This window comes from Mytilinidion resinicola (assembly GCF_010093595.1).
Source record: "Mytilinidion resinicola strain CBS 304.34 unplaced genomic scaffold BDZ99scaffold_6, whole genome shotgun sequence".
Taxonomy (NCBI): domain Eukaryota; kingdom Fungi; phylum Ascomycota; class Dothideomycetes; order Mytilinidiales; family Mytilinidiaceae; genus Mytilinidion; species Mytilinidion resinicola.
In genome coordinates this window covers 1,392,583-1,414,819 of record NW_022985442.1, presented here as the reverse complement: position 1 = coordinate 1,414,819, position 22,237 = coordinate 1,392,583, and the positions used below count along the sequence as shown (strand labels likewise).

General features: G+C 55.1%; 8 protein-coding genes across 8 annotated transcripts; 4 read left to right on the top strand and 4 right to left on the bottom strand.

Moving 5' to 3' along the window:
- Positions 1-45: 45 nt before the first annotated feature.
- Positions 46-6,538, top strand: BDZ99DRAFT_413274 (uncharacterized protein). The gene is made up of 4 exons (XM_033716689.1): positions 46-173; positions 291-845; positions 906-6,300; positions 6,369-6,538. The coding sequence occupies exons 2-4, from the start codon at positions 397-399 to the stop codon at positions 6,429-6,431; spliced, it is 5,907 nt and encodes a 1,968-aa protein (XP_033579477.1). The 5' UTR covers positions 46-173; positions 291-396; the 3' UTR covers positions 6,432-6,538.
- A 229-nt stretch (positions 6,539-6,767) lies between these two features.
- BDZ99DRAFT_507730 (alpha/beta-hydrolase) lies at positions 6,768-9,815 on the bottom strand (the record flags this gene model as incomplete). Its single annotated transcript, XM_033724271.1, has 3 exons — positions 6,768-7,243; positions 7,399-9,385; positions 9,756-9,815. 3 exons carry the CDS (start codon positions 9,813-9,815, stop codon positions 7,128-7,130), a joined length of 2,163 nt encoding a protein of 720 aa, XP_033579476.1. The 3' UTR covers positions 6,768-7,127.
- A 440-nt stretch (positions 9,816-10,255) lies between these two features.
- On the bottom strand, positions 10,256-11,106 carry BDZ99DRAFT_461184 (uncharacterized protein). The gene is made up of 3 exons (XM_033719558.1): positions 10,818-11,106; positions 10,548-10,731; positions 10,256-10,492 (listed from the first exon to the last, which is right to left on the bottom strand). Exons 1-3 carry the CDS (start codon positions 10,928-10,930, stop codon positions 10,397-10,399), a joined length of 393 nt encoding a protein of 130 aa, XP_033579475.1. The 5' UTR covers positions 10,931-11,106; the 3' UTR covers positions 10,256-10,396.
- A 3,172-nt stretch (positions 11,107-14,278) lies between these two features.
- Positions 14,279-15,098, top strand: BDZ99DRAFT_487015 (uncharacterized protein; the record flags this gene model as incomplete). The annotated part of the gene is made up of 3 exons (XM_033722812.1): positions 14,279-14,303; positions 14,611-14,626; positions 14,672-15,098. The coding sequence occupies 3 exons, from the start codon at positions 14,279-14,281 to the stop codon at positions 15,096-15,098; spliced, it is 468 nt and encodes a 155-aa protein (XP_033579474.1).
- Positions 15,099-16,170: 1,072 nt separating this feature from the next.
- BDZ99DRAFT_496907 (uncharacterized protein) lies at positions 16,171-17,979 on the top strand (the record flags this gene model as incomplete). The annotated part of the gene is made up of 1 exon (XM_033723468.1): positions 16,171-17,979. The coding sequence occupies one exon, from the start codon at positions 16,171-16,173 to the stop codon at positions 17,977-17,979; it is 1,809 nt and encodes a 602-aa protein (XP_033579473.1).
- A 1,132-nt stretch (positions 17,980-19,111) lies between these two features.
- On the bottom strand, positions 19,112-20,450 carry BDZ99DRAFT_474663 (mannose-1-phosphate guanyltransferase; the record flags this gene model as incomplete). The annotated part of the gene is made up of 5 exons (XM_033721923.1): positions 19,112-19,131; positions 19,183-20,059; positions 20,115-20,261; positions 20,347-20,390; positions 20,444-20,450. The coding sequence occupies 5 exons, from the start codon at positions 20,448-20,450 to the stop codon at positions 19,112-19,114; spliced, it is 1,095 nt and encodes a 364-aa protein (XP_033579472.1).
- Positions 20,451-21,225: 775 nt separating this feature from the next.
- On the top strand, positions 21,226-21,697 carry BDZ99DRAFT_268216 (uncharacterized protein). Its single transcript, XM_033713868.1, has one exon. The coding sequence runs from the start codon at positions 21,366-21,368 to the stop codon at positions 21,654-21,656; it is 291 nt and encodes a 96-aa protein (XP_033579471.1). The 5' UTR covers positions 21,226-21,365; the 3' UTR covers positions 21,657-21,697.
- Positions 21,698-21,738: 41 nt separating this feature from the next.
- On the bottom strand, positions 21,739-22,065 carry BDZ99DRAFT_474662 (uncharacterized protein; the record flags this gene model as incomplete). The annotated part of the gene is made up of 1 exon (XM_033721922.1): positions 21,739-22,065. One exon carries the CDS (start codon positions 22,063-22,065, stop codon positions 21,739-21,741), a length of 327 nt encoding a protein of 108 aa, XP_033579470.1.
- Between the last annotated feature and the right edge of the window lie 172 nt (positions 22,066-22,237).

Below are 22,237 nucleotides of genomic sequence, written 5' to 3'. Positions count from 1 at the left end.
ACTCCGTCGAGGCGCTGTGCGGAGAGCAGGCCATAGCTCCAGACAGTCCCCGGTCATCGACATCCCGCAGTAGACGACGGCTACCTACATATCGCCGTCACTTTAACTTCTGCATCCTACTCCTGCGCTGCGTCGTTGGGCACAAAACACCCACTACACGAGGCTCAACTCTAGTAAGTTCCACGCCGAGCTGCCCCGGCCTTGTGTGTCGGGGTGAATGAATATCTCATTCCAGCCGCTACCGCGCCCGATTCACTCTATAGAACAAGCTAACGTTACCACCTGCATAGTTTCCATCCGTTACGAGCTATTCATTCTCTTTGATGACCACTTCTGCGCACAATACACCCTCCGACCCCTCCACACCCTCGAGTCCCACGGTTGACCCTCCTCACCATGGCCGGTAACGAACGCATAGGTCAGCTCATGAGCGCCCTCGACACCTCGACTAGTATGGACGTATCGCGAGCCACGTCGCCAGGTGGAGACTGGCGCGACTCAAATGGTACGGCGAATGGCAACAATGCTGAAAAGCAGAGTCGCAGTCGCCCGCGGACCTTTCCGTACTTCAAATATTTACCGTACGAGACCGAAGATGCATCGGAGAGGGAGGAGAACCTCAACACATGCATAAAACATCTCTTCATAGCGGTTTCTGCGGGAGACTTTGCGCCGGGTGCGGTACACTGGACTCGAGAGATTAGAGGATGGCTGTCACTGAAGTTCGACCTTCCACGCAACACCCGCGTCAAGCTTGTCAAACTCTACTACGAGCTGGCGCTTGCCCCGGGTCTTGATTATCTGGTGGCGGAGCGCTTTGCGAGCATGTTCATGGTCTTGACGAAGTAAGTGAAGACATCTTGAAACACCCAGCCAATCACATGGACTAACAGGTTCTTTCACAGGCGAAAGCATTATCTTCGTCCGGGAAAAGACTTGATATTGGACTGGAAACCGCTCTTCAGAGAAATGAAGATGTTCGTATTTCCCTCGGAGTCAGGGGCATCTCATCCTACCAATGTCAAGCGCAATATCCGGACGCTGACGAAGCTGGCTACATTTGCACAACTTTACTTTGACACGCAAGATATTCCTGCGATGTTTGAAGAATTCCTTCCCTACTTTAGCACCTCGTTCTCTGAAAATGCATTCGTAGTCGTTGGCTTGCTCAACCTACTTCTCCCCACGTTCCCGGCATCAGAGGAGAAAGATGCGCTCCAGCCACAGACCTACCTGCCAACTTTCTTCCATCTTTGGTCTCTAATGAACAGGTCGAGACTGTTCGATGTGCACTTCGTCGACATCTTGTCTAGATTGGCGAGGGATTCCTTACCAACACAGCATATTCCTTTCTCTCAACATGGTATCTTTACGAGCGAGCAATCAGCACTCATATTTACCGCTATTCTCAGACTACTTCAGATCCCAGTTGGACAGGCTTTGACTCCCTACAGCTCGACCGTAGACCTAGGCGCCGGTCTGGCCGTGATGCTTGACAGAGATCAGAGAAAGCACCCAATTGCCCACCATATTGCTCGTTGGATTGTAATGTCCTTGTCTCCTGCTTGTTTGGACCACCCTGACTCAATTTTGGTCAAACTTGAAGGCTTGATCCAGGGGATCGAGACTTTCTTCCATCCATCCAATTCAGGTGATTGGACGAAGTCGCTCTCACAGCTTGTCTACTATCTCGCTGACTTCTTCGTCATGCGTTGGAATCGGGAGCATAGTGGCGAGATGGAGGTTCCTGAGGAGAGGAGACTCAATGATGTACTCAAGCGGCGATTCGTCCTATGCCTTCGAGACGTTATCTACATGGGAATCTTCGCGAAGAGTGGAACAGCTATGAACTTCTCGCTGTCAACGCTCCAGAGCCTTGCTTTCTTGGAACCAACCCTCATTCTTCCCGGGGCGCTTCAGAGGATATATCCAGCCATGCAAGGTCTTGTTGAGGTACACCGGACCATATCCTCCATACGCGCACTTCATATGCTGTCAAAGGTAATGGCGAGAACTAAGGGTTATAGATGTCACGTTACCACAGTCTTGGGGCTTGCTCTGCCAGGCATTGACGCGAACGACCTAGAAAAGACTTTACATACGTTGTCATACATCCAAGGCGTATGCTATACAGTTCCGTTCCACGATTTGACCAAAGAAAAGAGGCCGGGACAGAATGGCCGACTCACTGGTGATGGCACAGAAACTCCCATAGAAGGTACGGACACGGCATTGGCAGGCCAGTGGATAATGGGACAAGTCGACCGGCTAGAAAATCTGAGTGCCGACGGCGAGATCGACTACGACCAAGAGCTTAGCGATCAAGAAGAGGAGATGATATTAAGATCTTCAACAACTGGCCTCGCGGAGTTCTTGATCACCTTCCTTGGACGGGTATTTACTTTGCTAGAGAATCTCCCAGATGCCTCCCGCGTGAGGAGTGGATCGCCCGAGGAGAACGTAGTCAACACCCTCCCTGCAGCATTTACACCATTACTAGCAGCACTTTCGCCAGAGCTATTCGATATCGCCCTAGACAAGATCGCCAACTTCGTGACAAATCATGTCATTCATCAGGCTAGAGACGCGATGGCTTTCATTTGCAATGGTCTAGTCAAGATCAATCCCGAAAAGGCTCTCAAGCGGCTACTTCCTCATCTCCTGTCGGGAATTCGGGTTGAAATTGAGGACAACGGAGCCGGATCCACGAGGACAACGGGGTCCGAGGTTCTTCCTCGAGACCGTGCATTGGTATGGAACATCAGCCTGCTAAGCATGTGCGTTGTACATGTCGGCGACGCCGTGCTTGCCTGGAAAAAAGAACTTTTCGAGATTGCCGAGTACATGCAAAAGCACTGCAAAGGCATTCCAACGGTGCATGTTTCGAACTTCATCCACCATCTTCTGCTCAACTTGACAGTCACTTACACAATCGACTACTCCATCTACGAGGAAGACGAGCTTGAGAAGGGCCTCACCACCGAGTCATGGGGCAGACTTCCAGACCCGAAGAAATTAAACATTGTTTGGCACACGCCGAATGAGGAGGAGATCGATTTCGCGATCCGCCTTTTCAATTCGCAGTGTAAGAATGCGACCACCGCTCTGCTGGATCTGATCAAGCCAAATCCACCGATCAAGCGTGATGGCACTGGGAAGGACTGGTCCGACGAAGTATCACGCAATCTGGTCCTCCTAAGGCTTATCATGTCTGGTATCTCTGTCCTCTTCGACCCCAGCATTGAAGATAGCGATGAGAGCGACACCACAGATTCTTCTTCTGACGAGGATGCTACGGATACCGAAGGGCCCGACCATGATGCTGGCTTAGGTGAAGCTGAGGATGAGGAAGTGAAGCCAACGTTCCGATACAATACCGGTTACCCGCTTGCCAGGGACGGAAGAGGCTACAAACTCATCCACAGCCTGCGCCACAATGTTGGACTCTGTCTCCATGAAGTTCACAAGTTCTTGATCGAGAAGCAGGAAGACGACGTTCCTTGTTTCAATTCTCTATATAATGCCTACCGGTCCTGGTTTATCGATGTGGGAATTGAACGATCTGCTCATGTACTTGATCGGGTTACTCGACTTCTCGCGGCGGACGTCCATCCTTTCAAATTCAGCGGCCTAAGAAAGGAATATCCGAGACCATTACTGGTCAGACGAGCGAACGTCTATCATCTGCAGAGATTACGGCATAACGCAAATCCTAGGCCAAAGACTGATCTCGACAAGCAACTCCTCCTCGACTTGGCCGAGTCCAGCGTCTCACTTTATACTGAAATTCGCCGCACTGCTCAAACCGCGAACGAGTCAGCAGTCAAGTGCATACTTGGAGCTAGGCCTTTGGTTATTCCACCACTACTTGAAGCTCTCGTGAAAGCTGTAAATGAGAACGACTACCCACGCATCAAGGGAGCGATGTTCTCATTACTCTTCGGTAGTCTAGCAAAGACCATCAGCCGCGATTGGAGATTTACACCAACCTTGATCAAGGCATTCATCGAGGTCACTGGAGCTGATAAACCATCCGTGCAAAAGCTTGCAGGTAATGCTACTTTCCAAATCATGGACATGGGCAAGCCCTTGGAGCGTATGGTCATACTAGATCAAGAAGTCGTCGAGGCCATAGCATTTGCAGCTGCTTCTGAGGATTCGAAGAAGATCGAGGCGAAGGTCAATAAACGCCGAGAATTTATCAAGAAGAAACGAACCCGCATAGAGAAGAAGAAGGCAGACTTGTCTGCAGAGCTGGTAGACCTGGGCGCAACGTCACACTGGAAGAAAGCAAGTCGAACAGCGGCTATCGTCGTCAATCTTGGCATGAGATATGACTCCATTGCTTCAGATCCAATGATCGATCTTGTCACCAAGGGTTCTATTGATCCTCATCCGAGTCTTCGTGGGTTGTACGGTGGAGCTTTGGTCGGCATTTTCACTCTCATTCAGACTCGTGGTATCACAGGCCATAGTTACGAGAGATACCTCCTCAACGATGAGGAGCTTCCAGACAAAATCACCGTACCAACAAAAGCGGACGATCCGGGGTGGACTGAAGAGCACCTGAGCAGTTTCGCTAAACCAGAGGCTCAATATTATTCCGACTTTGACTATCCCGGCTGGCTGGTGTGGAACAAAACCATGCCTGCTTTCCTGACAAACCCACCTCCGATTCAGTACGACGAAGTCGAACAAGCAGTGCGAGCAAAGATTGGCAAGCATCTTGATAGGCAATGGTTCTCGAACTACTTCGCGTACATGAAGCAGGAACCACGGGATGCTACTTCAGACCGCTTCCGCATGTCTAGCTGCATGATGCTCACCCACGCCTTTGAGCTTGTCTTCTGCGGCTTGACAGAGACTACCTTCGAAGACATAAAAGACCTGACGCAATCAATATATGCTGATGGTAGCGACAAACATCAACACCGAGCTACTGCTGAAATTATGGGCGCGTTCCTCTCCGTTGCGCCTGACTTGACTCCCGAGCAGCGCGCAGAGATATGGGAGTATGCATTCCCGATCGTTCGAGGAATCTTCAAGGATGGCCTGACACCAGAGAATTCCTCGTACTGGACCACGTTCTTGCACGTCGTGCTTCAATCCAAAGATCCCCGTCGTGCTTGGCCATTGGTAGACTGGCTTGCAAGTTTCCGTCTGGACATGAACTCTAATGCTGCCTTCAAGGAGAGCTCCAAGATCCAGATGCTGCAGCAATGTATCCTAGATGCTGGATGGCATTTCCAACTCGACAAGCCAATCTTGGAAGACTTCATGCAACATCTCGACCATCCGTACAAGGGCGTTCGTGAAGCAATGGGTCAGACTATTGCTAGCATTCTCAGAATGAGATACCACGAGTCTTACAAGAGCGTTGAGACACTCATCAAGACTCAGAAAGAAGCTTCGTCGATCGGCACTCGTCCATATGAACCTACAGAAGAATACTCAACCACCATCACCAATGTCTTCGAACGACTCGAGGTCTGGCGAAAGGAGCGTCCCGCTGGACAACAAACACCCTCATCCTATACCCAAGGCGGCAAAACCGTCCTCCTCTGGCTCGACTCAGCCCTCTCCTCCTATGAGTGCATCCAGCTTGTCAAATTCTTCCCCGACGTCTTCATGGAGCAGCTCCTGCACATGATGGACATCAAAGAAGACCCGGAGCTCCAATCCCTCGCCTACCACGTCTTCCGCCACCTCCCCAACATTCCGCACCGCGCGGGCGAGGACGCCGACTTCATCGCCGCCCTCATCCGCATCGGCCGCACGGCCACCTCGTGGCACCAGCGCCTCCGCATCCTCATCCTCATCCAGGTCATCTACTTCCGCCGCCTCTTCCTCATGTCCGAGGCCCAGCAGCAGGCCCTTTTCGACTGCGTCTCCACGATGCTCGGCGACGTGCAGCTCGAGGTCCGCGAGGGCGCCAAGGCGACCCTGTCGGGTATGATCCGCTGCTCGCCGGTCGAACTGCGCACCCGCACTGTCGAGGCCCTGAAAGCGAAGTTCACGAAACAGCTCGCCAAGAACCCTCTCCCAAGAAGCCGTGTCCCGGGCACCCCAACGCCGGAGCAGGGCCGTCTGATATTAGTCCGTCACGCCGCGGTGCTGGGCCTCGGCGCGCTGATCCAAGCGTTTCCCTACACGAGCCCGCCGCCGGCGTGGTTGCCGGACGTGCTGGCTACGCTGGCGCGGAAGGCGGCTGCGGACTCGGGCATGGTGGGCAAGAGCGTGAAGAGCGTGCTGGCGGATTTCAAGAAGACGAGGCAGGATACTTGGCATGTTGATGTGAAGGTGAGTCTCCACAACACCCCCGAACAACGCGATATGAAAGCGATATATATACTAAACCCGGCGAACAGGCGTTCGAACCAGACCAGCTCGAGGACCTCGAGGGCGTGCTGTGGAAGAGCTACTTCGCCTAGCCCTATCCCTATTCCGCTAGATGCAAGGAGTGGGCGCAGTTGGAAGAGTGCCTTTTTGTCCCTTTTCTCTCCGACTCCGGGTTTTGGTCCAGGCTTTCCGCCGCGGGGGGGGGGGGGGGTTGCTTGGTAAAGCATCACGTATTCCCTGATTTTGCGTATCGTGTAGGTGTAGATTCTGTCTGCATAGGCTGGGCGCTGTGCTAGTAGCTTCTTCCGGTTCTTTTCACAATATACAATATTCGTCTTCTAGCTACGAGTTACGAGGGACGCGGGGGGCGGAGGAACGGGGGGACGGGGGGCGAACGGTTGGGGCAAAAGAGGCATGTAGAATGATTTGCTTTGCTTGATTGAGCTACCGATAGACAACACACAGACATAACAAACGCATTTGGCAATCTCTACGTATTAATGGTTGTGAATTGATGTTGCTTTTCCGTGCTTGGGTTTCTACTCGAAGTGACGCATCCGAATCCGAAACCCTCGTCTTGCGATCCATCGAAAGCCGGAACAATAATAATAATAATACAAGAAAAACGCCATGTATGCTTCCCTTAGTGCTCTATGGAGCCCCTGATTTTCCTCCCGGCCCGCTTAGGCGTCCGTTTTTTTGCTCGATCCAATAATACCACCCTACGAGCCTAGTTGAAACCGGGGTAAGGATGCGGAAAATCCCCCAAAACGCCAGTGGCTCCGCTATCAATGCGCGGGATGAATGCGTGCCAAACCCGAACCACCCATGCCATGCCGTTGTACACGCTCGATGATTACGCTCGAGGAGGACACAAAACCGAAAAGTGGTATAGAGCGAGTTGCTGCAAAACAAGAGCTATACACATCGTACACGCGAACTCACCACCTCCTTTCGCGGAGGCTTCAGATGTTTCGAGAAAAAAAATGTCCGTCGCTCATACGAGTATTAACCAACTCAAAGCAGCGAGGACACCGCAAGGACCAACCCAGCGCGCACTCCTCAGCCGCGACGGCGCAGCCGCAGAAGTAGCGGTAGGCGTGCCCGTAGCGACGTAGACGCCGGTCAGTCCGGCCGTCGACGTCCCCGTCGCGCCTTTGCCGCCCATCGAGACGGTGCGGCTGGGCGGCAACACAGAGCTGGGCGCGCTGTTTTCTTCTTCGTAGTACACGCCGTCGACGACCTTGCCCTGGCCCGCTGCGAGCATTTGTATCTGGTCTTGTGTGCACGACCCTTGCAGGGCACGCAGCCAACACGTGGTGTCTCCTTGATCCGGCGTCTTGTTGGTGTGCGTGGAGTTCATGAGCCCGTAAGTCGCGAAAGTGCTCAGATCCACGGCGTGTCCCATGGCGATCTCGGAGCCTTGGATGATGCGCGTGAAGACGGTGAAGGCGGTTTCAGGCTGGTATGCCGGGATGAGATGGCCAGAGTCGTAGATGCGAGAGAAGGAGAGGTTTCCGAATTGGCGCACTGCACCACCGACGTAGGTAGAGTTGACGACAATTTCAGCGTAGCCGGCAGCGGGGAAGGCAGTGGTATATCCAGGCGCAGCTGCAGCGATGGCAAAGGAAACCGCCTCGCCTCCGAACCAGTTGCAGATGTAGTCAGCATCGCCATACATCAACGCAACCCGAATTCCAAGTCCAAGGAGTTGTGCGAGAGATGCAACTTGGCCATCTCGGTTGATATCGCCTGTTTCTGAGAAAGCGTTCAAGACCACATCATTGGAGTCTGTGTAGTTTACTTGGGTTCCAATTGACTGCTGCACCTCGGCATAGTTGAGATATTCCATGTAAGCAGGACTGGGAAAGCTGACCGGCAGTACCTGTCTTATGTCGTAGGGATTTCGACTAGAATTGTAATAGGCGTCTTCGATTGGAAGGCACTTGTTTTGCGCTGAACTGCACAGCTGATTCGTCGATAACACGTCGCCCTCGCCTTGGGGATCATTCTTCGCAATACTACTGCGACAGGCGAGAATGGCCTCCTTACACCCTCCAGAGGCTTCGAAATCGCTGAGACTGTTGAGCATAGTCACGTCGTCGACGGCTTTGATTCCGTAGGTATTGTTGTTGGCAAATCTCGGGTAGTATGGGGTTTGTACGAGCTGGTCGATCCAACCGTTGATGATGCCAAGGGAGACGAGTTTGATTTCGAGAGTGCTGTTACGTGAGAGTTGACCAGTTGCGCGTTTTGAGTTTTGGGCTTCAAAATAATTTGCCATGACAGGGCCGTACTCTCCTCCATAGCTTTCTGCGAAAAGATTGACACCAGTCGCATACGTTGTAGTGCTGTTAGGCTTGGTTCCGGGGTTGTATCGAGGGAACGCGGAGAGGAAGCCTTGCAAGAAATGCCAGGCCGCAGCTGCCGCGATATTGGTCGTGTTGGCAGTGTTGAGTGGGTTCCCTGAGCTGAAGGTGCCATTGAGGTCGGTGTAGGGGGACTGTCCAGAAGGAGCGCCGGCAGGAGTGGTGTAAACATCGGTGAAAAGATTGTGGGATTTGTTCACCAGGATGTCGTAGGAGAAGCCGACCTGGGCGGGCTGGTCGATGTAAAGCACATTGGAGCTCCTGTCCCATCCCCAAGTACGCGCTTGTGTGGCGTAACCCTCGTCGGTTTGAACGACCTCACATGGTCCGCTCTCCTGGAACAGCCCGATCATGCTACTACTCCCAGGACCCCCATTGAGCCAGATAGTAAGCGGGGCCGTCTCCGGGTTTTCGCGTGCTTCAATGAACCAGAAGAAGGTGTTTATGGTATAGTTCTGCTGGTATGGTGCAATGGTGTAGGGCGGAAGCTGAACATAGCCCGTGTATTGCTTTTGGGCTTCGAAAGCTGTAGTGCAGGTGTTGGCATTGGGTGTCTTGTAGGAAATGGTGATTTTAGGATCGATTGGCGACTTGATGACGGTCGAATAGGTGACGGGAGCTGGAAACTGGGCGGCAGAGAAGGGAAGGATGAGGATGGCAGCAACGATTGGAAGCAGCTGAAACAGCTGGAGAGGTGCATTAGCCTTCAATGGACTGTGTATGACTGGGGGGAACGGCAGTCCTTGTGACGGATGCTGGATGCTTCGTTGACAGTTGTAGGGACGGGGGACTTGCCATGTTGATGGAGACTGCAAACTGAAAGACTAAAGAGGCACCATGAATGGAACGGAACGGGACAAGACAGCGGCAGCGCACGAAGAAGAGGAGAACAATGCTTGACACGGGCGAGGCTACACTCGCACAGCCCTCTTGCAGAATCCGCGTGTCGGGGGCGAGTGGTGGTGAGGCTGAACGAGGGTCGTGGGGAAGTCCCCAGGCGTGTTTTAGTCAGGGAGCAAGAGCAAGCTCCACGCGGCCTGGGCGGACCTGCAGCCGGAGGGGAGTCGGCAGCTGCTTGGCAACGGGTGATCTCCAGCGCAGTCCCATTCTTCCTTAATTTAGAGCATGCAAATGCTGGCGAGGATGCCATTGTTGAGCCGCATTCGAACGTGAGCATTCCAGCCGCCAAAGCTGCAAGCAGCAGCGTGCAACGCCCGCCTCCTGCACCATCAGCACGACTAGGTCGCCGCACGGCTGGACGCATCAGAACCACACGATTGGTCTTCCAGGCTCGTGACATGTATGGGGAACCTCGCACAGTGACACCCTAGTCGACGCATATACATCAAGCCAAACTGAAGTCATCGCACGCGGCAGTCAAACGATGCCTAGGATCCAAGGTGAAAGCAGTGTTCAGAGGGCAGGGTCTTCCTACTACATTCGATAAATGTGCACGTATGTCTGTCATTGCTCGTCTGTCACTGCTCAAAGAGCTTTCATAATGTCAAAACATGAGAAAGAGAATCATTTGGAACAATCGGATAGCCTGCTACGCCAGCTCAGACGGTGCCCCGTCCCATGGCCCTGTGGAAATGGACTTATGAATGCCAGCAACCCCCTCCTCCGGCACTTCACCGCTCCGCTCGTGGAGATCCCGCCCTCTAGCCCAGAGCAGCGTGGACACACTGCTAGACCTTTCCGCCCTCACCATCGTCACCGTACGTCTCCTTGAGCATGGCCATCATGCGCTTGGCCTCGGCCGGGTTGGCGTCCATAGAGACGATCTGGGAGAGGTCAGCATGCGGAAGGGGAGATCAGCATCAAAAGGAAGGCACTTACCAAAGGTGGCTCGGTAGCCTTGCCCTTGCCAGCTTCCTTGATAGCGGCGTGAGCGGGGCACTCCTTGTCGTAGTACTCCATGTCGGCCATCGAGTGGAAGATGATGCGGGCGACGACGGTGTAGCCCTGGTTGCGGGGCTCCTCGTGCAGCTTGCTGGTGCTGGCGGCGAAGATGTAGGGCTTGCCGTCCTTGAGGGCATGGTGAGCGGGGTTGGGGTAGGGTTAGGAGGGGAGTTGAGGGGAGTTGAGGGGAGGGATGGGAGTTCAGTGGCAGGTACCTTGACGGCGTCTGTCTGGATCGTGCTGAACTTGGCTACCAGGTAGTCGATGTCTTGGGGGTCGGGGATCTTGAAGAGGGTGAGGCGGACGACGGGGGAAGCCATTGTTGTGTTTGTGGTTGGTGATGTGGAAGCACAGATTGTTTGTGAAGAGGATAGAGTTGGAGTTGCAGATGGGGATGGTGAGTGATGGAACGGTGATGGAACGGTGATGGATGGAGGGCGGTGTGTCAGAAGGAGAAGAAGAAGTCGAGGTTTTGAGGACTATCACGCGGCTGGTTTGCACGCGTGGCAGGATGGAGGTGCAAAAGGGGAAGTCACGATGGAGCAGTTTCTAAGCGCTTACTGCTACTCAATAATTAAGAATACTAAATAAAAGCCTTTGCAAGTTAACAACTACCTATAAGGAAGTCTTTTCACTCTTTAGAATCTGAAATCTCTGTTGCGTTGAGGTTCTGATGAAGTAGGGGGCCTGCACGTCTACGCGTCGTCACTTCGGAGTGTGCACGTATGGGAGTCCTAGTACTGTAGGCCGAGGCGAATGCCACGTGAAGGTGAACTACGAGAGCGTTTCTGAGCTGGTGTTGGGCATCATATAGACAAGATGAAACTCTACGACCTGCAGCGGCTCCTCACCCGCCCGACAGCGCTCTCCTCCGGGCTTCTCCATGGTGTTGAGGCTCCCCGAACGCATACTCCTGGCACGTGATGCACGTCTCACGCCAACCTTGGAACTTGACCTCAGATGCATCTCCAGTCCACCCGTCTTCTCGCTCATAGCTGCCAGACGCCACTTGCAGGCAGGCCCAGATGCAGCGCCGGACGCTGGCAGTCGGCGGCGCAGAATCGGCAGGGCGGAGGCCCGGTGTCTCATAGGGCTGAAGGGCATCGCAGGGCGTGGTTGGAGAGACGCAAATGAACCTGTGGGGCGCTTGTCGCTGCTCGCCGCCTCATCGTCAAGGACTTCGACGTCGTCCACAGCATGGCGACGAGACAGCCCGCCCACGCGGCCGTGGTGTTGATATAGAGTATCATCAGCCCCAGCCCCAGCATCAGCATCCTCCTCCTCCACTAGCAGCAGTCCCCAGCGTCGCGCCAGAGGCTACCGCGCCTAGTTAGCCCTCACCGCCGTTTGTATCGATTGCGCACGCCGGCGGGACCCTGTATAGCCAAGCTGTAACACGCAATCCTGGAACGACGCCCATCATTCATCGCTGCAATTCTCCGCCATGCTCGGATGCTGCCCGTCTGCCTGTGCCCTCTACCACGCCTACCTGCTACCCCGCGACTATGGAGCCATGGAGCCATGGAGTCCACTACTACCGTCATGCATCTGATGCCCGTCGTTGCCTCTCCCAGGCGTGGCTCCGGCGCCAAAGGCTGTCGGTGCGGTACGTCTCCCCATCCATCTTGGAGCGCTCCTCGCAAACCACAACTACGACGATAACGACCAGCGTCCAGTTGCCAGGCCCTCCTGCCAGGCCTCGATACCGTCTCGGCGCAGGTCACGCTGCTGCTGGCGTCCTGTCGGCCGTGGGGCCCTGACGGCCCAGTATCGTCGAAGCTTCACGCCATATTGCTGTCCATCGATGCACGATGCGGCCTGGCCAACCAGGTCCCATACGCCCAGAGACTGGGGGCGGCGTCCGGGCAGTTCGGATAATGTGAGCAAGCGTTCACTGCTGAGGTAAAGTAGCTCGCCGTCGAAATGCTCCTAGGATGGCTCTCCGCCCTCGTCAGGAACCACTCACCCCAGTCCGCCCCCCCGTCGTGCATGGCGGCCGTGCCTATTCGGACTGTTGTCGTCTCGTGGAGCACCCTGGCGCCGTCCAGAAGGGTGCGATGGGGCTCGTCCAGGCAGATTCGGGCCAGATAGAGGCAGTCTATAGTCTGTTCACTCTGTCAGTCAGTCCCCACCGCAGCCCCGCCGTCATGCCAACGTCGGCAGCATCCACGCACTCTGCGACTCATGCCGGGCGCGATGCCGCACATTTGCAGCCGTTGGTCTTCCCCCGTTTGGGCGTTTGGCGCAGATAGTTCGGCCTCCAAGCATCAAGCGTTGACAACTCACCACGCATTGCATGAGCACGGGCGTCCGGGGTGCAACGACATGTCCTGCCGTAACACCACCCACCAGCTGCCCGCCATCGAGACCCCTCGCCCGCTGGCGCTGGTGACTGGCCGTTGTGCGCGCAGACAGGGCCGTCTATTCTGGGTGCGACGCTTGAGTGCTCCTCCAAGCCACCATGCTCTGTTCCCTCCGCAGTCACGTAGCGTGTCGTCCTGCCTGCCAGTAGAGGCCCCCGACGCGCGATGGCCGCGCTTGAACCGGCACGGAGCAGGCCTCATCGTCCGCCAGGCCCAGTTTTCGCGCGGTGCTGGCGCTCCTGGCCGTTGCTGCTCGTCGACGTGCCCGCCTGTCCACCACCCATCCCCCATTCCCCTCGGCCTCGCGCCAAGCCGCACCCGCCCGGGGCCACGGGTGCTGGTGCTCGCCGCAGCTGGGGACGGCAGGCATGTCGGCGGGAGCTCGCTGAGAGGCTGCGTGCAGCATCTGACGTTGCGGTGCGGTGCATCTCCAGCGAATTGCCGCACAGCATAAATTAGCGGCCGCCCCAGAGCCTGAGACTCCTCCGCAACGCTGGAGGGCGGAGCGGATGGTGCTGGTGCGGGTGCAGGGCGCCTCCACCGTTGCCAGCGTGCCAGCGTTGCAACTTGCAGCCCGTGCCTTGGGTGCGCTGAGGCCAAACCGCTGCTGGCGACGGCGATCTGAGCAGTGCACCATCCCCAGCGGCCACTCGTGCGCAATGCCTGCCGCATGGTGGCGAAGGAAGAATGTCTGCTCTGGCGAGAACCGGTGAGTCTGTGCCTTATGGGAGCGTCGAGTTATCAAATGTCCCTAGCGACCTTCTGGAACCCCGATAAGTCACTGGCCAAAACGCACGCCAACACATCAATATGGGGCTTGCCCTCAGAGCCGCAACCAGGCCTGCAGATTGTTCATCTCAGATGCCCACTGCCCACTGCTCGCTGCCTCTAGCACGGCCGGACTCGACTCGGATGCATATCCAGACATGCCTGCTGCACCCGCGCCTGCAATAAATTACACGCTGTCCCGCCGTTGGAGCCATATGTCCCCCCATCCCCTTTTCATTTTCTGCAGACCACTCACTCTCCCTTGCTGTTCCCCCCTTCGATAGCATCGCCAGCATACTAGACAACTGTCACTGCTCGCATTGGTAGCTGTCGCGCCCCCGAACGCATCTGCCGTTGTACGACAGGAGCCACGATACCCGACACCCTCACCACCCTCCCACCTACGACCTCGTGGCAGTAGGGCTGTAGCCTCCAAGGTTTCCACGCCGCCATCCACGAGTCCGCAGCAGCCATTGCTCTCCTGCTCTCTAGGTCGCCCACGCCTGGCCAACACCCCACTCCACGCTCCTCGGCACCATGTTCTACATCATGTACCTGACAGGTAAGACTGCCCTTAGCGTCCGCGGTTTGATATTGGGGTACCACAGCGATGGGATCTATCGACAATGCAAAGAAAAATCAAGTCCGAGCCTCTCAATCGGCGTCTCCAGCGTCGCTAAGCTGCCATTGCTGTCTTATGAAGCCGATTCTGGCCAATGCAATTGTCTAAGATTGAACTGTGATGCCCGATCAGCAAACCTCGACACCCCACGCATCTACGTGTCGTGTTGGACAGCCGGCTAACTCGTCGCTTTCGTAGGGCTCTGCAATCGCCGCCACTGGCCCGACCCACTCTACGAGTGCTACAGGACTCGCCACGGGCACGTTTTACCCCCACTCTCATAAGGCTGCCAGCTAATGCACCACTAGATACGGATGTACCGTTCGCGTTAACAACCGAGAATACACCACGGACGTCGATTACGAAACGGACGAGCTGGCCCGTAATGCAGCAGCCACGCGGGCGTACATGATCTGCAGGAACTTCTCTGTCAACGATGGCATGTACCCCGGCCAACGACAAGGCCAGGGAGGCGTCATTCAGGGGCTTCCTGTGGCGATTGGGACTGGCCGACGAAACACGTACTCGTCTAATACCGACTACGACAGCGGGAGCAGCACATATGCGGAAACTGGAAGCGGCGGTAACAGCCCCAGAAGCAGTGACTGCGGACTCGAATCGGCCAGCAGGAGGTCCAGCAAGTCGTCGACTTCTGGATCCTGCTACTGCGGCCGAGGGGCCATCCGAGCATACGAGAGGTGCAACTCTTGCCTGCGAGAGAGCGGCTACAACTAGCAGCTTGCTGGTGTGACGATGCATGGCGGCCCACCTGGCAAACTAACAACTAAAACTTGATTACTACCAACATAAGACTTTGACGAGCTCAGGCTCAGCAACCATTCAGACGACTGTAATGGACCTACGAATTACGATTTATTACGACGAAGCGCTGCATGAATAACGACATCTCCACTTTCATCTATTGGAGGGTTCAGTTTCAGCAATCTTTTCTTACTTCTGGAATCACGACAGAATTCATCGTCTCTCCTTGAAAAAGTATGGCGGGGGCATAGCGATTGAAGCGTTCAGCGAAAAACATCACGGCGGCTCTCTCTTATTCCCAGATTGGCTTGGATTTCTGCTGTTCTCCCCTCTTCTCCTTAAAAGGATGCTTACAATTGCAAACCCTAACGATGTTGATGACGGAGATATTTCGGGTGCTCAAAGATGTCACAGCGATGTGGACGGGGCTCGCGTGTATTAGGGGGTAATCATGTCCTTCGTTCTGCTGGCACGCAATCAGCACGCCAAGCAATGCATGCTTTTACCTACCTGCCTAATGATACCCGATGCTTTCGGCCGTGCTTATGATTGGTCGGCGGCCCGCTGCCGTGGCGGTTCGGAGCGTTGAAGGATTGGTGGTTGGCTAGCCAATACCACGTTCGAGTGCCCTTCTCGCAGTGATGCACCAAAAGTCTGTTTCAACAACATCCTTCACACTCCCTTTCTCTTCACTTCGTCGCTGCTGCCTCATCTCTACCATTTAGACTGCCTTTGACACCATCGCGATCGTCGTCGCCGTCTCGATGTAGCGTAGTTACCTTGTCCAATGACCTTGGCCCATGGACGCTCGCTTTCTCCACACCAGCCGCCAACGGTCATCAACCATGGTATGAGGCGGATCGCGCATGTCATCCACAATGTTCTGGCTCCTCCCTTCCCTCAAAAAAAGTTGCCGACTACGGAACTATGTCTCCCCACGCGCGTCCACAATCCCTTGGCATGACCTACAAGAGTGCCCGCCAATCCTCCTCTCCCTCTCCAACCACTTCTACCTTTCCATCGTTCCTACCCTCTTGTTAACGTCATGCATTTATTTGGCAGTGTTCTCTTACTCAGCTGGGTTCTCTCACTCCAGCTTCTCAAGGGCGCCGAGGCCAAAAAAAACCCACCCTCTCACGTCTCGGACACAGGAAAGAGCGAAGAGGCATGGAAGTATAGACAGCACCCGGAATTTAACCTGGCGATGTCGAACGAGACCTATATCGAATGGGAAACGATGAATAACATGACCCACGATATGTTCAACCATGCTGGCGAGCTGAAGCAATTGGCGAAGATGTTGCACGCTGAGATCGATAAGACTCATATCAAAGTGCGTGTCGCGGAAGATGCTGCCGCTAAATGTGGCATCAAGCCTGTCTTCGAGCCCTTGCCTACGCTCAAGGGGGCGGCACTCTCAACGCGATGGCCAGCAGATAAGAACGCCCCCTTGCCTACAGGTGTAGTGGAGCACGTCGCGGAGCTTCATGAGGGCGACGATGGGAACACCTATTGGGTGGTCAAATATTGGGCCAAGAAGACCGGCACGGAGAAAAAGATAAGTGCGCCTGAAGGTATCGACCCATCAGAGCATTTCAATGGCTCCGTTACTCCCGTAGATCCCATCTTTAACCCTGAGCGGCCGCCATATATCAAAGTCGCCTTCAATTTGGTACAGGAAGCCCTTAGGGAGACCGAGAGGCTACAGACGGTCCTCAGGGAACGCAAGAGCTATTTGATTCAAATCCACCGCCAAGTGGAGAAGTATTGCAACAAGAAGTATCTCGACCAGGCGAAGGCGCCCCATCCTACGACACCGTACCCCCTCATTACCGGCAGCGTCCGGACGGGGAAAAGCCACCCCTTCCCAGTGGAATGGCTCGAGCACGAAAAGGGCATGCCCGAATCGGCCGCCAGGTTGGAAGACGAATACCTGACTAAAGAATACCTGACCAAAGAACGCCTGACTAATGGACACGTGACGACCATAACATCCCACCGCAAAACCCACGTCGGCGTCCCCCAGGTCCTGCCCCCCCGAACCTCCACCACCCAGACCGCCGGCCTCCCCGCCACCTACGCCCCCTGGAAAGGCCCCCCTCCCGACCCCATGTCCTTCACACGACTCTACCACACATCCGTCCACTGGGCCCAGCTCAGCGCCTCCATCCCAACCCCGTCGCCCACCAACCGCCACCCCGCCCCAGCCAAACGCTTCGCTCCCCTCGAGCTCTCCGTCCTCGAAGAGGCCCTCCGCGCCAACTACACCGCCGACCTCGCACGCGCGCGCGCCACCGCGGCCCAAACCCCCGTCGAGCTCTGGCCCGAGCCGCACATCGAGCCGCTGCCGACGTTCTCGTCGACCAAAACCGTCTTCGCGCCGCACACCGCCCACAGCGACTGGCAGCTCGTGAGCAGCGGCGCGAGCGCGACGGCTCGATTGGGGTATGAGGGCGTTGTCGCGCTCTACCCCACCCCGTCTCGCACGGGCGAGCAGGCGGCGCCGCTGTCGAGTTTTGCGGATCTGGATCCGGCGGCGCACCGCGAGGCCGGGGGGAGCGATGGCGGGAAGAAGCATCTCGAGGGGTGGGCGATTGCGCTGATTGTTGTGCTTGTTGTGTTGGTGTTGAGTGGAGTCGGGGGCGCGGTGGTGTGGGCAAGGCGGCGGGAGCGGAAGAGGCGGAAGAGCGTTAGGTTGGGGGGGTTGAGTCGGACGGGGAGGGCGATGGCGGGGGAGGGGAGTGAGGTGAGCGTGAAGGGGGTCGTGTTTGAGATGGCGGGGGGGAGTGAGAGGTCGAGGGAGAGTGTGCAGGAGAGGAGTCAGGAGGGGGAGAGGGGGAGGGAGGTTGTGTGAGAGGAGATGAGTGTTTGGAAATGGTATTCAGAGAAGGGGTGTTAAAAGTAGTTTTTCTTTTGTTTAGATTGGATGGTGAGAGGGTTGAAAAGCATCGAATACATTGCCAATATTCCCCAATATGCGCCCGAATCCATTGGCTGTGATATTGGATACACTATACACGTGAGCTGAAGAGGTATAGTCGTAAATTGATTCGGCGCTAGCATCTCCATTTGCCTGAACTCGTGGGAGTGGAGCCTGAGTAGTGTAATTTCAGAAATGCCAAGCATCTGATTTATTTTAGATCTGGAAACCTTGGGAGCAGACATGGTCTGGGGCGGTCCACGCGCAGATTGTGTCAACTGGAATCTACTTCCCTGGAACCTCTACGTCGGGACACACCTGTGAAACATAAACAAGATGAGCTAGAAGTAAGCTATACGTTACCGAAAATAATGTTCGCTGCAGCAAATCCACGATCCGCGGGAAGGAGAAATCCAGACCTTCTCTCAGTGCTCGACACTTTCTAAAAATGCCCAGACTTGCCATACCTAGATAATCCCAAGAATTAAGAACAGTATGTCGTGAAACAAGTACCACGCGCGGAATCATTCGACACGAGAAGGGAACCTTATGATAACTTTTGCTTCATTCGTCTAGCCCCTTCTTCTGATCTTCAGAAAAACATGCAATGCATGAAACATCTAGAACACCATACACTCAGCCCCATCCCCATACCGACCCATACTTCGCCAATCAACAAAAAGGTGGTGCAAATGTAGACACTATGCAAGAACAAAAAAACCTTACATACTAAAAGCATGCGAGAAAAAAAATATGAATGCTAACCCGACCTGACCGATACCCATTATCCCAGTCATCCGATGTGACCGATATCCCTAGTTGTTTTGTACCGTCGCGCCGCCGCCACCGGTGGGAAAAAAAGTAAGTGTGTAGAGAGTAGAGTGTGGGTCTAGAAACGCTGGTTGTACGAAATCTCCAGGATGAATAGTGTTGAGAATGCGAAAGACTCGAACATGTACATCGAAGTGCGCAAGAGGATTAAAGAGTTATAGGAAGTTGCACGGGACCAGCGCCGAGTGATGAGAAGGTTGATCGTGGGGAACTTTCATGGGTGACCGGAAAGGATTTACATAATGATCGCCGGAGCTGCGTAAATGTTAGAAAGGTTGTGATATAGCAAGGATCGTCAAAACTTACAGTCGACGTTCGCCTTGATAGACTTGTGGGGTAGCACAGAGCCGCCATTGACGTAAATCTCATCTCCGATGGAGACGTCGTCTCCGAGCACGGTAACATTCTCCAGACGTGCCCACTTGCCGACGGAGCTGTTCCAGCCAACAATGGTGGACTTGATCCAGGCATGGTCCTTGACCCTGCTGTTTTCCAACAGCACGCATCGCTGCAACCTAACACCATTTCCGACCACGACACCTGGTCCAATTGTTACATTGGGACCAATACGGCAGTTCTTGCCGATCTTGGCAGTTGGGTCGATGAGGACGTTTCCACCATGCACGAACGATTCAGAGACTGGGGTAAGCTGCTTCGAACCCCTCTTCGAGAGCGAGGAGAGGTAGAGGCAGGTTCCAGAAAGGAAGTCCTTTGGCTGTCCCACATCCATCCAGAAACCCTCCAAGTCAAAAGAGTGCAACTGGCCGTCCTTGCAAATAGCAGGGAAGGTCTCTTGTTCGATCGACGTGGGCCGTAGCTCGATGCGCTTCAGCACCGAGGTATTCAAGATGTATATACCGGCATTGATACGGTTTCCAACGAACTCAACGGGCTTCTCGACGAAGCGGTCGATTCTCGAAGCGTGGTTGGGCTTGTGCACCACCACACCGTATTTTGAGGGCTCCTCGACCTTTGTGACCACAATTGTGCCCTCTTCGCCGTGTGCCTTGTGGAAGTCGGCGAGCTGCTTGAAGGGGTAGTCGCAGATGACGTCGGAGTTGAGGACGAAGAAGGGAGTATCGTCTTTGCCCAGGATGGACTCGGCGAGCTTCAGAGGACCGGCGGTACCAAGAGGCTCAGTTTCCACGGAGAAGTCAATCTTGACATTGTACATCTCCTCGTACTAATCGGTTCCGGTTGTCAGCAAGCGTCGACGTTGGGTGGTCAAGTCTACTAACCTCCTTCAACGCCTTGGTCATGATCTCGGGCCTGTAGTTTACAGCCAACACGATGTTGGTCACACCGGCAGCAGCCAGGGCCTCGACCTGATGCTGGATCATGGGCTTGTTCGCAAACTCGACCAGCGGCTTGGGTAGAGTGAGAGTCTGTCGAGTATCAGTGGTCCATTGTCGAGATCGGCGGCTCTAGACTCGAAGAGCCAGGGCAGCAGAGGGTTGCAGGGCGGCATACGAGAGGTCGTAGACGGGTGCCAAACCCTCCGACGAGAATGAGAGCTATTGGAAGCCATGGTCAGTCCATGTTCTGCTGTTTTGGGCACTGCACTCACCCTTCATGTTGGTGGAGTTGCGGTGTGCGTTGAGCAACGTGTGTGGACGTAGTGGGGTTGACTGGTTGTCTAAACGAGCGTATTGGGATAGCTGGATGCGAGGACCTGGAGAGAGCGTCGGGCAGTGGTGTATGGGGTGCAATTGGGGTGAATGTAGGGGGCAGTCAGAGTGGACAGCTGGCGTCGGGCGTGGTTAAAAAGTATCTCGGCTTGGCACGCTCGACGATGGCAAGGGTCTCCTTTTCTCGGCCTGCCGCTTGCAGCTAAAGCCAGCTAATTTCGGCTACTGCTCCCCGCTGAGCAACGCTCAAGTAACTGCTCAGCGACACGATATTTATTGGCTCCGTTCGCAGGCCACCCATCACGAGCTTGTGTACCGCAGCCCTGACTGGACGCCCGCCATGTCATGTCACCGCCTCGCCCTCCATTGCCGCTTGCCCCTAGGCCACGGCCCACGTGGGACGAGGGCGCAATTGCGGAGGCGACGACAGTTTCTGCCAGTCACACCGTATATCCCTCCGTGTTCGCCATCAGTTGACCAGCCTGCTCGCGGGAGACGCGCTGAAACGGAGCCAGACCCGCCAATCGCCACGATGCTCCCGAGTTTCTGCACCTGATCTATCCAAAGCAAGGAACTGTCCATTCCATTATGCGATGCAAGTCCGGAACCTCTGGAGCGCACTTGTACCACGGTAGCAAGACATGAACAGCACCAGAAGACTGGATCCAGTAAAAGCGAGGGCCCTTGCTATTAGCAACTGTATAAAACGTTGCTCTCCAGATCTTGAGGGTGGTCAGATTCCGCTCAGGGATATACGTAGCCTGATATTTCGGTCACGATCTCACGTCCATCTGACCTCCCATATGCAGGAACCATCTGCCACAGGATCTACGTACAGGATTGTTTCAGCCATATAACCCCATGCTATTTTTATTTTTCTCTCGAGTCGTTTTCGCCAGTCTTCTTCCCTGCAAACCTCTGCTCCGTCTCCCACACCCATTTCCCCTTCTCGTACCTCCACAACCCCAGCCCTACGCTCCACCCCTGTGCCCCTTCCCACGCCTCTACCTCTTCATATGCCTCCCCCACCCGCCCCTCCTCGTCCACCTTGTTCATCACCGTCCAATGCGGCCTCCATCCGCCGCGGTCCTGCTCGCTCAGCCCATCCAGCCAAGCCTCTCTGAGCTCTTTATGAATCCGTCTCAACTCTAATCCTCCACGTGCTACGCCTATACCAACACCACGACGCATGCAGAATGGCCCTCCCGTCTCAATTCGAAAGGGTGTGGTATGGTCAGCACAGCACTTGAGCGTGACGAGGATCTTTGTGCGGGGAATGCGGCAGGGCGTGGAAGAGGGTGAGGTGGGCCGCGGTGCGGTTGAGATGGCGTGGGAAGTGGCATTCGCGGAGGGCGTTGAGCGGCGTGGAGAGGCTTGGCGAGGTCAGGAGTGTAAGGACGTAGACGTGGTCTTCTGGGGATGTGGTATTTGGGGCGTAGGCAGGATTGGGGCTGGTCTGACGTTGTGGAGCCTCTTGCAGAGGTGATGAGCGAGAACGCTGATTCGAAGTGGCAGACGCACCAGCGGCAATGCTGGCGTACGAGCGTGATTGGGCTGACATTAATACTTTGCCTACTACGTAGCGTTGAAATGTATTTGAGTATGACTGTCGAGCCCTCATTGCTTGTAGGGCAGTCGTCGTGCGAAAGCGAAGCGGGAGTAGTTCTAGTAACTATATTTCATGGTTTACGTCATCATTCAGCATTTCGCGCTATCACGTTATTTCCCGATTT